At 44.4% G+C, this 14,807-nt stretch overlaps 1 protein-coding gene across 2 annotated transcripts in view; it reads right to left on the reverse strand.

Annotated features, from left to right (window-relative positions):
• Positions 1-9,500, reverse strand: part of IRAK2 (interleukin 1 receptor associated kinase 2) — a 51,559-nt gene extending 42,059 nt beyond the window's left edge. The window contains exons 1-2 of one of the 2 annotated variants that reach the window (XM_019732668.3): positions 9,313-9,499; positions 417-599 (exon numbers count right to left, since the gene is read on the reverse strand). In XM_019732668.3, coding sequence (XP_019588227.3) covers positions 417-599; positions 9,313-9,406 — 277 coding nt within the window. In that variant the 5' untranslated portion in view covers positions 9,407-9,499. Of the gene's footprint in view, positions 1-416; positions 600-9,312 lie in introns of both variants that reach the window. The other variant, XM_088798411.1, reaches the window with a different exon arrangement.
• Positions 9,501-14,807: the final 5,307 nt, after the last annotated feature.

The following is a 14,807-nucleotide window of genomic DNA, read 5'->3' on the forward strand; positions in this document are numbered from 1 at the left end:
CAGATAGTTTTAATGAACAAGGGGAGAAGAGAAAGGAGGTTGGGGAAGAAAGGTGGACTCACAGCCCTGAGAGGTTGAGGCAGCTGGAACCAGAAAGCAGGGATCTGTGTAAAGTTCTAAGCAGAAGAGAGGCTGACAGGCAAATACGTCACTGCTTCCTGGAAGCCCACGCACTGCATTCTGGATGTTCCTGTGAGAAAAGCTAACAAGGAGGGCCTCTGGATCCAGATGGCCTGGGTGTGCCCTTCACCTCCACCCATGACCAGAGGTAACCTCCGTTACTAATTTCTTAGTTGGATGATAAACCCTTTCATTCAAAGTTTGTTTCAGATTAAAGAGGTGTTAAGGCCCGAGAGTGCAGCTCCTGCTGAAACACACTTGAGCACTGGCCATGCAGCACCGCCTTGGTTACTCACAGTTCAGGATGATCTGGGCAGCACGGTACAGCTCCAGGTGGCACAGGAGGTCCAGCAGCTGCTGCACGGTGGCCTGTCGCATCCCCCACCACCATAGCAGCTCCCGGGTGATGCTCACACCCTGCACCCGCTCCATTGACTTGATTTTCCGCAGCTGGGTCAGGTCTGTGATCACATAGGAGGCTGGAAGGCGAGTGAGAGCATCTGCTTAGCGTTGAGATGGCAGTCCCACAGTGCGAGTGTCAGCTAGCCAGCCGGCTTTGTCCGTGACATCTTCCCCACCTGCCCCCTCCCATCCCTGAACTCCCACTATCAGCTGGGGTCCCCAGACAGCCCAAGTTAAAATGCTGAGTCCATTTCATACCCACAGGACCAGCACATTAACCCTTGGACATAAAGAGCGACTTGGCTGCCACACAAGGCTTAGGAGAAAGACTACTGGAGGAGGGCGTCAGTGGCCTTGAGCTTTAGCTGCTTATTTGCTCTGGGCAAGTCACTTCTCCAGGGGAGCCTGTTTCCTCGACTGTAACAGTGGAGTAACAACTTTGCCTGCCTCCCCTTCTGGAACAGAAGCCCCATGTAGGCAAGGAGTTTGATGTGTTGTGTTCACTGTTAGATCCCCAGAAGAGAGAACAGTGCCTGGCAGAGAGGGGGCAGAGCCAGGACCAGGGTGAGGCAAAAGAGGTGCCCAGGGGGCAAAATTTAAGGAGGCACTCACTCTTAGGGCTTATCCTGCACTTGGAGCATGTGAAGAGTAAGTGCCTCCTTAAATTTTGCCCTGAGCATCTCCTCATGCCTAAGTCCCAACCCTGGCGGAGAAACTCAAATGAATGAATGAATGCATGAATGAATGAATGAATGAACCAACCCACCCACTCATGACCACCATCCTCACAGAACTGTTATAAAGATCAAGAAAGCCTGTGGATCTAAAAGCACTTTGCCAACTCTGAAGCACTGTACACAATTTACAGGAGGCTACCATTGGCAATACTAAAAATAAGGCATTCCTTCCGCATTTTTTATTATAAAATTAATGGTTGTTCACTGAAGAAAACTTGGACAATGCAAGAAAAAAAAAAGAAACAAGTTACACAGCATCCCACTACGGTACTTTCCCTTCTCAAACACACACACACACACACACACACACACACACACACACACGGTTCTGAGTGCAGTTGTCACCAGACTGTAACTAAGATTTTGCACCCTGCTCTTATTTATTACCATCTACCAAAAGCATTTCCGAGTTGTAACAAGCTCCTTATAAATGGCTTTTTGAATGGTCACATAGTATCCCACTGAGTTTAATGAAATGAGAAAGACAATTTTTTAAAAAACTAGGAATAAAATAATCACACTCCAGTTCTAGGATGTCAGAAATCACGAGTAGGAACCTTTATGAACATCGTCATTCATTCATTCAACAGAACATGATTCAGCACCAGGTCTGTGGCACGCTCTAGAGACCCTAAGTAAACCAGAAGCCCATGGAGCTTTTCTGTTTGAAAAATACAAACCTAAGTGAACTGAGTGAGGAAGGGGAGGCAAGAGAGGAAGCCCAGGACAGCAAAACGACAGGCCTTGAATGCCAGGCTAGGAGTTTGAACTGGCTCCTAGGAGCCACGGATACCATGTTAGACCTCAGAGCCACGGGGTGGAGGGGTCGGGGACAGACAGGGACACGATCATGTTGCACAATCCCCTCTCCTCTGAGGGAATGGGGGAGGTTGTGACAGCTTCCTGAAGAAAGAAAGCTTCTAGGAGAAGTGCCCTGTGAGGATGGAAAGTTCCTTGAGTTGCAATGTTAGTCACTGGAAACCCCAGGCCAGACTCCAGGTCAGTGGAAAGTGATGTCAGCAGGTCAGGGCCTGCTTCCAGCAGCAGAGAGAGAAGAGTGGAGTGAAGCTGTCAACTGCACCTCCCACTCTTGCAGGCAGCATGATGCCAAGGGCTGCCCCCGGTGCCCCATGTGGGAACTCACCCACAGCCCTTAGCCTCTGTGGGTTGCATTTCCTCACAGGCAACACAGGAGAAATAGGAATTAAACTCTAAGGTGCCTTGTAATTTGGACATCTTAGCTCTGAAAGTGACATATGTTAAGGTACTGACCTTGCAGCATTTAACTAGACCTTTAAAACAAGGTCAAAACAAGATAGAGGTCCCGGGGCAATTAGGCTCTGCCAAGGGCCCTGCTACGTGCACAGCTCTTTTCTCCACACACACACGTAATACCTGGTCATTACAGAACACTGGGAAAACAGGAGAAAATCAAAGTCCCTATGACATTCCACTTGGAAGACCTCAAGAAAGCACTGGATATACTTTTGTTTCTAATCTTCCAGACTTTTCTATAGATAGAAAATGTGTGCTTATGTCAGCAGGACAGGCCCAGATGGTCCAGGTGCTGACTTTGGATTCAAAGGCTTGGGTTCAAATCCTACCTCTATTATTTACCTGCCACGTGCTTGCGGAAGGCCCTTCACCTCTCCCTATGCCTCAGTTTCCTCATCTGCAAACGAGGATAATAGCAGCACCTATCTTGGAGGTCTTTGTGAGGATTAGATTAGTTACGGCTATAGAAGCACTTAGAATAGTGCTCAGCACATAGTAAATGTGATGTGACTGTTAGCTGTAATTGCTAAACCACCTACACTTTATCCCCGCTGGTTAACACCATGTGGAGACCATCCCTCCAGGTCTGAGTTCCTGAATCCTGCAGGAATTCACCTGACACAGTAGAAAAGCTTGCCCATCTTCAAAGTCCTCTGGAGCAGACCTGGCACAGCCTCCTGAAATGACCCACCCTAGGGTCAAATGCCCCTTGTCTGGACTAACCAGACTCCTCCCAGGTTGAGGGAAGGGGAAAACGCTAAGGACCTTCCCCACTATCGTGTCCCCTAAGCCTCTCAGCAATTCATCCCCATTCTACAGATGAGGAAACCAAAGGCTCAGAGAGAGGTAGTCACTTGACTGAAGTCACACAGTTGGGCAGGCACAAAGCAGGGCTGTGTACAAAGGCTGTCACATGAATGAGTGAGCAAGATGAGGAGCAGTCCAACAAAGGAACCTCTGCCCCTGGGTCCCTCAAAATTCGCCTGGGGTGGGGGGTGAAGCTGCAAGAAGCCAGTTTTCCCCCCAAGGGCAAACATGGATACAGCTGCAATCATAGGGAAATGAACAGGAGGCAGCCACATCATCTGCCAAGAAATCCAAGAATTGTCAAATCCAAAGAGCACGTGTAATTGTGGCTATATGATTTTCTGAGTCACTTTAAGGATTTTCTCACCCCCTGCCCACTCTCAGGACCACAATCAGCCCCAATGGACTATCTTTTCTACATTGACTTGCAGAAGCCAAGACTCTTTAGGACTGAAAGGACAATTGCAATCACTGGTTCTGCTGCAGAGGAACCAGAGAGTGCTGTGACAGGGCAAGGACCAGCTAACTGGGAGGTATAGCAGGCTCCCCACCCCGTGACTCCTGACCCAACATGGAGAGCTGCTGACCACAGTCCCAAAGCCGTCTCTGTGGGGTAAGAAATGGTCATACACCATGTTCTCACCATTCCTACATCCTTCAGCTCATCATTCATTCATGTGGTCACTGATATCTGCCCACAGCCAGGTGCTGTCCTAGGCTCTGGGAATAGAAGAGTGAACTAGATGGGTGAGGTACCTGCCTTCATGGGGCTTACATTCTATGAGGAGAGACAGTCACAAACACACAAGGAACAAGGTAATGCCAACGCTTTTCAGAGGAATGAAGGAAATAAAACTGGGTGATGGGCTAGAGAACAATAGGGCAGGGTGGACCTCTCAAACAAGGTGACATATGAACAGACACCTGACGGACTATGTCCCTCCCAAAGATGTCAGTGCCCTAAATCCCCAAACCTGTGAATGTGGCACCTGCAAAGGGACTTTGGAGGTGGGATTAAGTTAAGCATTTGAGATGAGATGATCCTGGATTATCTGCGTGGGCCCAATATAATCACAAGGGTCCTTGTACGAGGGAGGCAAGAGTGCCAGATTCAGAGAAGACATGACTGATAGAAGCAGAGGTCAGAGAGAGAGATCTCAAGATGCTACACTATTGGCTTTGAAGATGAAGGATGGAGCCACAAGCCATGGGACGCAGGCAGCCTCTAGAAGCTAGTAAAGGCAAGGAAATGGATTCTGCCCTAGACCCCCTGAAGGAATACAGCCCTGCCAGCACCTTGATTTTAGGACTTCCAACCTCCAGAATTGTAACATAATAAATCTGTGCTGTTTTTAAGCCATTACATTTACAATAATTTGTTATAGTAGCAAGAAGAAACTAATACAGACTAGAAAGCCAGTCATGGGGAACACAGGGGAAACAATGTCCCAGGCAGAGGGAACAGCAAGTGCAATGGCCCTGAGTCTGGACCAAGGAGGCCGGTGTGTTTGGAGCAAAAGGATGTGGACGGAGAGGAGGTCGGAGCCAGTGAGGCCAGATTGTATCTGACCAGGCCGGCCTGGTGAGGAGTTTGGATTATATCCTCAATCACAGTGAGAAGCCTCTGAGAATTTTGAGCAATTCTGGTGTCTCCAAAGCCTAAAAAGTCAGAGGTATTCCCCAAAGAGGATACACAAAGGGACAATATGCACAAGAAAAGATGCTCAACATCATTAGTCATTAAGGAAATGCAAATCAAAACCACAATGAGTTTTTCATGAAGATGGTGAGAAGGAAGCCCCTGACTCTGCCAAAGCCAAAGCCAAAACAAACAAAGCCTTTGAAGACAAAGAAAACAGTGTGGAAAGGCGTCCACAGCCACATAAAAAAGAAGATCTGCATGTCACACACCTTCCGAAGGCCCAAGACACTGTGGCTCCGAAGGCAGCCCAAGTATTCTCGGAAGAGCACCCCCAGGAGAAACAAGCTTGACCACTAAGCCATCATCACATCCCCCTAACTTCCGAGTCAGCCATGAAGAAGACGGAAGACAACAATACACTGTGTTCATTGTGGATGTCAAGGCCAACAGCACCAGATCAAACAGGCTGTGAAGAGGCTCTAGGACATTGACACACCCAAGGTCAACACCCTGATTGGGCCTGATGGAGAGAAGAAGGCATGTATGTGTTCGATTGGCTCCTGACTATGATGCTTTGGATGTTGCCAACAAAATTGGGATTATCTAAACTGAGTTTAGCTGGCTGATTCTAAACATAAAACTTTTTCACTGTTGAAAAAAAGAAATGAGCCGCAGTGCAGCCTCTAGCTCACCAAGCTCCAGCAGAAGTTGAACGGGAGTAAGTAAGGAGGTCTCTAGACCACGGCTCATACAAAGCAGACTGCCGGCAAATCCATCAGTGGTAAGGCACCTAGGAAACAACTGGCTACAAAAGCTGCTCACGAGAGTGTGCCCTCTACTGGAGGGGTTAGAAACCTCATCGTGACAGGCCTGGTACCAGTGGCGCTCTGTGAAATTAGACGTTATCAGAAATCCACTGAACTTGTGATTTGCAAACTTCCCGTCTAGCATCTAGTATGAGAAATTGCTCAGGATTTCAAAACAGATCTGCATTTCCAGAGTGCAGCTATTGGTGCTTTGCAGGAGGCAAGTGAGGCCTATCTGGTTCGCCTTTTTGAAGACACCAACCTACAAGTGTGTGCCACCCATGCCAAATGTTTAACAATTAGGCCAAAAGACAACCAGCTAGCACATGCAGACGTGAAGAACATGCTTAAGAATCCACTATAATGGGAAACATCTCATCCTTAAAAAAATTTTTTTTTCTCTTCGTGTTATTGGTAGTTCTGAATGTTAGATATTTTTTTCCCCCATAGGGTTAAAACATACCTAAGTATATGATTGCAAGTGGAAAAATGGGGGACAGAAGTCAGGAATTGGCAGTTTGTCCATTTTCATTTGTGTATGAATTTTTAATATAAATGCAGGGGCATAAAACATTAATGCAAGTCAAAATGTTTCAGTGAACAAGTTTCAGCAGTTCAACTTTATAACAATAAAAGTAAACCTGTTAAATTTTTCTGAATAATGCCAGCATTTGGATTTTTTTAAAACAAGTAAATTTCTTATTGATAGCAACTAAATGGTGTTTGTAGCATTTTTATCCTATAGTAGATTCCATCAATTCACTATACTTTTTTGAATTGTCTTACATTCAAGTATCTGTTTTTAATTTTGTTTGTTTTCTGTGCTGTTCTTGTAAGTTTGCTATTAAAATAAACTATTTTAAAAAACCACAATGAGATACCAGATCACACCTGCTCCGATGGCTAGAATAAAAAAAACAGACAATAACAAGTGTTGGTGAGGATGTAGAGAAACTAGAAACTAGAACCCTCAAGTGGGAATAGAAAATGGCGCAGCCACTTTGGAAAATAGTACGGCAGTTCCCTCCAAATGTTAAGCATAGAGTAACTATATGACTCAGTAATTCCACCCCTCTACGTATCGACCCAAGGGAAATGAAAACATGTCCAACACAAAAACTTGTACACGAATGTGCACAGGAGCATTATTCATAACAGCCAAAAAGGGGAAAGAACCCAAACGTCCATCAGCTGATCACTGGGTAAATAAAATGCAGTACATCCGTACCATGGAATATTACTCAGTAATAAAAATTAAGCACTGATCATGCTACCTCATGATGAATCTTGAAAACATGGTACATGAAACAAGTCTGTCACAAAGGACCACATATTGTATGATTGCATTTATATAAAATGTCCACATTAGGAATGTCTAAAGCAGGGGGAAACGGGAGGTATGTGTGGGAGTGTGGGGGTGATGGTTAAGGGGTACAGGGTTTCTTTTGGGGGTAATTAAAATGTTCTAAGGTTGATTATAGAGATGAATGTACAACTCTGCATATACTAAATGCCACTAAATTGTAGAGTTTAAATCGGTGGATTGTATAGTATGTGAATTATATCTCAATAAAACTGTTTTTTAAAAAAAGTCATTAAGTGTGCCTTCTAAATTAACATCTTAGGAACTGAAGTTGTTCTGGCATTTACAGTTGAGGCCAACATGAAAAAGAGACATGGGTCTCTTACACAGAGTTTGTCCACTGCCCAGAAACATTCAAAATAGTTAAGTCACAGATCATACAAGCAAAGGGATACAGTGCAGTCTAGAAAATCAAGTAGCAACAGACACTCTCAGAGGTGTTCTGACATATTACCAGTGACAGCCTCTAAGGAGAGGAGCAGGGAGGCTGAGGATGAGGACCGGGAAAGGTATTTACCTTCCTCTATCATAGGTACATTATTTACACCGTTTAACCTAGTGCATGTGTTACTTTTACCACTAAAAATAGTTAATAAAAATATACACTGAAAATAAATCCATGTTGCTAAAGAATATTACTTGGCAAGAAGAAATAATTGTGATATGTTTAAGTGAAAAAAGCAGGCTATTAGAATGTACAAAAATGATACGGTTTTTGAAAAATCTATACACATAAATAAAAATGTTTAGGAAAAAAAGGCTAGAAGGTATAAAACACCTAGCACTCTACTGGCACATGGCAAGAAGCCAATAAATGTTAGCTATTGTTGTTGTTTTTATTATTATTGACATCCAAATATTAAAAATGGCTGTCCCTGAGTGGTGGGATTTGAGCTGTCTTTGTTTATTTCTCACAGCATTTTGCAGTCAGCTTTTATTATTTTTGTTACTTGTTTCAAACAGGGTTTCTGAACGGCAGAACTCCTGACACTTGGGCTGGGTCATTCTTTACAGAAGGAGCTGTCCTGCGCATTGTAGGAAGTTTAGCAACATTCCTGGCCTCTACGCATTGCATCCCCCAAACTCTGACGACCAAAAATGTCTCCACACACTGCAAATGTTCCCTAGGGGGCAAAATCGCCCCTGGTTGAGAACCACTAAGTTAAAATACATATTATTTGCTCAAAGTGGAGGGATAACACATACATGTTCATTTTATTATTGTTCTCTCAGCTGTACATATATATTATACACTCTTGTGTAAGTGGTATATGCCATAATTTAAATTTTAAAGAAAAGATAGATAGTATTTTTAAAATGGGGCATGAGTTACACTGACTTAAAACATAAAACTAAGAATGATCGTTGTTAACACTTCCTTATTACTTACAAGAATTTCTCACACTTAGGTATTGGGTGCTTTTTGTACAATTTTCATTCCTTGCAACAACCTCCAGTTTACAGATTAAGAAGCTGAGGCTCAGAGAGGTTAAGTACCTCGCCCCAAATCACCAGCTGGGCGGACCTGTGAGGCAGACCTCTGCTTGGGAACCTGAGGACCACTGGCGCCGCGGCGCAGACTCCCCCTAGACGCCATACACTCTCAGCCAAACATCAGGCTCAAACAAACAAAACACACCTAGGAATTATTAATACAATGTCTTGATTCACGGCGCTGGTTTCAAATCCCACTTTTCTACTCAGCAAGGCCATGCCCCAAAGCAAGTGACTCCACCTCTCTAAATCTGTTTCTTCCTCTGTAAAACGAGGTTAATGAAATATGCACTTGAGAGGCTGTGGGGACTAAATGAGATCATCTGGGCCAAGTGCTTACATCAGAGCCGGGCGCTCAGCGGCACACTGATAGCTTCCAGTAACTGCTGACAGCAATTATAAGCTTTACCGTAAACAGCAAAGTCGAGATGATCATTACTTAGTGACAGACTGAGTGACAACAGCAATCTTCAAAGATCTCACAATGCCTTCCAGATGATCGCACTTAAGTCCAGCGAGGGGGACAGTGGCCCGCCTGTGGTCACACAGCGCAGCCCGGGTCCACATGGCAGCACGCAGAGCCCCTCGGATCACCACCCACTTAAACAGAGACGAGAAGGAGGCTTGGAGGACGGCCCCGGGAGGGGTCACTTGGGATCCACTCACCAAAATGCATCCAGTCCCATTCGCTGAGCGTGTCCATGTTGCGGCACAAGTCGTCCAGCACCCAGGAGGGCAGCTGGTAGATGTAGCAGGACATGTCGGAACAGCGAGGGCCGGCGGAGAGGTACGCGGGCGACTGAGCCAGCCTCGGCCGGACCTGACTTCTCTACCCGCGAGCGGACCCCTCCCACCCTGCCCCGCCTCCGGAGAAGTGGGCGGGTTGGCGCTGAGCACCACTGCCCCCCAGGGGCCATGGGCGGCGCGACGCCACCTGGCCGGCTGGACTTGAGCCGCTGCGAAACCAAAAGGGTCAGAGCAGGGAAGGGAAACGGAGGCCCAGAGGGGAGAACGACTACGTTTAAGGCCACACGAGAATTCCGTGGCAGTCCCAGGATGCCTTCTGACTTCACTTCCAGTGCTTTCGGCGCTCCGCCACATATAATTCTTTCAACAAGTATTCTATTAATTATCTACTCTATGCCAGTCACTGTTCTAGATATTGGAGATACGTAAGTGGAGAAAACCTTTTATAAGTCCTTGCTTTCATGGGACTTACAATCGAGATGGAGGTGGTGGGAGGAAACTAACAATAACTATTAATAATATAAAATCTGAATAAGTAAGTTACGTTGTATGTTAAAAGGTAATAATAAGTGTTATTGCAAAAAAAAAAAAAAAAAAAAGTAAAGTTGGTTAAGGGGAATTAGGAATTCAGAGCCAGGAGAGGGAGGACCAGTCAAGATAGACTTTACCATAATAATGGCTGATGTTTATTGAGCAGTTGCTATGTGCCAGGCACTGCTCTGGGATCTGGGGATACCCTTGAACAAAATCCCTGCCCTAGAGGGATACAGACAATAAGCAATAAAAATGCTAAATAAGTAAATAATTTAGCATTATAGATGATAGGTAACATCAGAGGATAAAAGTAGAGTATGATGAAAGAGAGTGGGAGTGGCTAATTGCATATTCATTATCTTAGGTGATAAATATTACTAGTGGAAAGCAGAATATGGGGGGGCAAATTGAATTATTAAATAGGGTGGGAGGAGACCTTACAATGGCTAGTATTTATTGAACAAACTTCACCTGGGTTATTTTATTTATGCCTCACAATGACCCCATATGGTAATTGTGATTATTACCCCCATTCTACAGAGGAGGAAACTGAGGCACGGAGAGGTTAAATAACTTGCTTAAACTCATACAGGTACAAAGTGGCTGAGCTGAGATTTGAACTCGAGCAGTCTGACCACTGGCATCAAACTGCCTCTTTATTATAATAACTACCATTTATCTACACCTACAGTGTGCTTTGCATAAAGCATTTTATGTAATTCTCATAAGCCTATGCTATAGATATTAGTATCCCATTTTTACACAGAAGGAAATAAGTTCCAAGAGGGTAGGCAACATCATCGAGGCCAGAGAAGCAACTAGAGTACCACTTAGTGGCTGTAAACATCAGCTATGGAGTATGGCTGCTGAAGAAGGAAACAAATAAAAGTGAGAAATCCTGGGGCCAAGTCCCAGTTCTGCCAAAAACAGGCTTTGTGACCCTGAAAAACCCATTTCACTTCCAAGCCTTGCTTTACACATCTGTAAAATGGGACTAATCATTCCCACTGTTTAGAGTTGTGAGCGAGGGAAATGGATGAAATCAGTTTATACAGAACATATAGAACAGCTACTCCAGGGTCTTTCTTGCACAGAGAATGTACTTGAAAAATAGCAACTGCCATTGATAATATTGAAAAGTGCACGAGGGATAGTGCTCCACTGCTGGTGAGGTACTGTACTCCTCCAGTACATAGATAGTTTTCCCTTAAGTTAAGGACATCAAACTCGTTTAAAAAAGAAAAGAGCACCCACTGGCCTTAGAATCCTATCAGGTTATGAGTCCAAATTCAGCTCTGTATGTCTGGCTCTTTATTCTTGAGCAAGATAAATTTGTATTACATTTTTTGTAATGCAGGTATCCTTTTGAAGGATTGCTGTGAAGTTTGAAATGACCCCAAAATCCTTGGGATAAACTGTATAAAGTACTGAGCCCAGTAAAGGATTGCTTTTATGCGAGGCCAGGTCCTTAATGTTGGAAGTGGGGCATGTTTCAGTGTTCTGAGATTTCTTTTCAGGGGAAGTCCCATGTTTCAGCAGTGGTTGAAGTTGGAATTTTAGGTGGAGAAGCTCCAGGGACGGTCTGAGTGGGAAAGCACCTACATCCAGGGCAAAGAAGAATAAAGGCCCTCTTCTTTCCCCCTTTTTCTCTATTTGCAAAGTGCTCCACCTGCTTCTCCCTCTCTTCTGCAAGCACAGAGCATGTGTCTAGCACTCCTCTCTTAGTGCCATCAGGCCTCTTCTGCTTGATGAGGCTTTAAGACAACAGAAGGTTTGTGTTCAACCTTGGCCAGTCAGAGACAGACAAGCCTTGGTAGCTTCTCTCTCTGCTACCTCCTTGGGCTCTTGGCAAGTTTCCTTCTCTCCCCATCCTCAAGACTGGGGATATGAGTCCTAGGATTTTCTCCTCCAGACAGGCTTGAATAGTTCAGGGGCCCATCTTCATCCCCATCCTTTAGGATAACTTCTTCAAAGTAAGGTCTTTGCTATTACTAATTAATAGAGTTGCCACTCACTACCAAGTACCAGACATTTAGCATACATCATCTGGGACCCTCACAACACAACTACCCTACAAGGTAAGTTTATCGTTCCCATTCTACAGATGAGGAAACTGAGGCTCAAATCAATTATAACCTGGTCAAGCCAAATTACCCAAATGACAGGATTCACCCCAAATCTGACGCCAAAGGAAGTGCTCTTTCTGCTCTATTATGCTGCCTCACGATGAAAATTTTCCTACGATCCTGCACAGTTCATTTCTTCTCCTAATTAGCTATTTCCAAGGCCAACACCATCCCTAACAAGATCAGTTAGAAACAGTTATTGAGACTGAATGTAATTAGTTACATAATTAATTCCCTTGAAATGACAATCAGTGGTTTGCCATCCCCACTGCCATTGGAAATGTCTGGGGAGATTTAAAACACTATACACGCCCAGCCCTACCTGCAAAGATCCAGACTCACTCGTCCTGAGGTGGGATTCAGACATTGGCATTTTAAACAGCTTCCAAGGGGAACATTTGAGATCTTTATCCCTGGCACATATCATAAGTTTGACTCAAATAAACTTATAAAAATTTAAAAAACAAAACAAAACAAAAAAGCTTCCAGGTAATTATAATTATGTGCAGGGAGAGTTGAGAACCAGTATTACATCAGGAAGTTGGGGTGTGAAGAAAGAGTAATGAAGAGGAAATAATAATAAAGCTTCTCTATAGACTTTGCACATGTTTTTTCTTGTCTAATAAAAATACCTTTATTGGTTTTTCTGATAGTGCATGATCATTGTCCAAAAAAAGAGAAGGAGTGAATTAAGGGAAAAAAACCCACCCTAGTCTTTGCTTCTCCGGTGTAGGAAAGAACGCAGTTCTCCCTTCTGTGTATTTCTCCTGTTGGAGGGGGGTAAGGATTCCTGCCACTCTACCCTTCTTTACTTCTTATTTATTCAGTAATAAAATAATAAAATTGACATAAGACTACATTAACAAAAGAAAAATCAATTTAATATGTGCACACAAGAAAATCACATTATGATTCTCAGTTCATAAAATGAAGTTTAAAGAAATGATCGAACTGGGTACTTTTTATATTATTTAGACAGTGAAACAATAAATGTGTGAGAAATTGACAGAATAAAAAAAGTTAGTGATCATTAGAAAGGACTCTAACAAGGTCTGGATATTTATTAATGAGGAATTTAAACAAAGTAGTAAGTTAAAAAAAAAAAGTAGAGGCAGTAAGATTTGATTATACAGACTTTTAGGGTCTGAGTTAATCCTAGTGACGGGGCCATCTTCCAGTTGTGGTGAGGACACTTTCACAGGGGACATTTATTTCTTGTGTTCAAGAAGATAAGGGAGGGTCCAAGTGCCTTTCTGGCACGGGCCACTGGTCGAGTAACTTGAATTCAAAGTAATCAATATGCTATTGTGGGATATTTTGGGGCAGCCTGTCTTGGGCCCCCGGCACTCCTTCACTTTTACACAGAACACTTTACTATGACACTTCTGGTCACCAAACGTGTGGGGTTTTTTTCCCCACACACACACCATTCTCTGACACCAGCTGGGTGTCCTACAATTTAACTCAATTCTGACACTGTCGACCTGGAGATAGCGTCAGATCACACAAGTTAGAAGATTCCCCACAAGATTGTTCCCATCCCACTCCAGGCTCCAATCGCAAGTAGTATATTCCTCAGGTTACCCACAATTCCTGTCCCACTTGGCTACAAATCGGAGGTTCCCACGACCTCCTCCTCAGGTTTAGTTAATTTGCTAAGACTACCTCACAGAACTCAGGGAAACACGTTTACCAGTTTTTAAAAGGATATGATAAAGTATGGAGATAAACAGCCAGATGAAGACATACATAGAGCAAGGTCTGGGATGGTCCCCAGCACACTTTGGAAGTGGGGTGTGTCACCCTCCTGGTGTGGATGTGTTCACCCACCTGGGAGCTCTCTGAACCCTGTGCTATTGGGGTTTTTAGGGAAGCTTCCTTACGTAGGCATAATCAATTATTAATCCATAGCAGGCCTGTCCCCTCTCTGGACAAGTAGGAGTGGGATGGAACTGAAAATTCCAAGCTTCCAATCATGGCTTGGTCTTTCCAATGACCAGCCCCTATCCAGGAGCCACCCAGTCAGTCCCCTCACTGGAACGAAAGATGCTCGTGGTGCTCTCATCACTTAGGAATTTGCAAGAGTTTTAAAAGTCCTGTGCCAGCAACCAGGGGCGGAGACCAATACTCTATATTCTATTATCTCAGAGAGAGGGAGCAGGGACAGAGAGGAAGAGAGAGGGAGGGAGGGAGGGAGGGAGGGAGGGAGGGAGGGAGGGAGGGAGGGAGGGAGAGAGACAGAGAGAATGAGAATGAACACCTTCCCATAGTCTCACCCTCCGGGTCTTCCAGTAGTCTTAGCTCTCTTAACATCTGTGGGGCCAGCCTGTTCTCTAGGACTCTTAACTTCACCCAACTGGAACAAAACAATCTTATGTTTTCTACCTAAAGACTAGGGAGAGAGCATATTGTTATTCGTTTTTATGTTAAGCTGATGGATAATGCTCTGAGGTTTCATGTTCCAAATTCTAAAACAAGTTTTGTGGGTTTTTCTCTGTTATGTACCCAGTGCTATTGCCCAATCCTCTTGATTACCATCACAAATCTATCTAACTTTTCTGTGTTCTGCCAATGGATTACTGGATGTATGTGGTGAAGGGACGGAGCCCCCAGGAAAATATTTTGTTGGGGCAAGGAGTTTAGATGTTCCAACAGAAAAGGGAATTACTGAAGGGGTACCAGGCAGCCCCGTGACTAGCACAGAGCGGGACTAAGGTGCCAAGAATGCTAAGACACAGATATCTGGCACGAAAA

The sequence above is a fragment of the Rhinolophus sinicus genome, chromosome 5 (assembly GCF_057876585.1).
Source record: "Rhinolophus sinicus isolate RSI-liver-muscle chromosome 5, RSI-T2T, whole genome shotgun sequence".
NCBI lineage: Eukaryota > Metazoa > Chordata > Mammalia > Chiroptera > Rhinolophidae > Rhinolophus > Rhinolophus sinicus.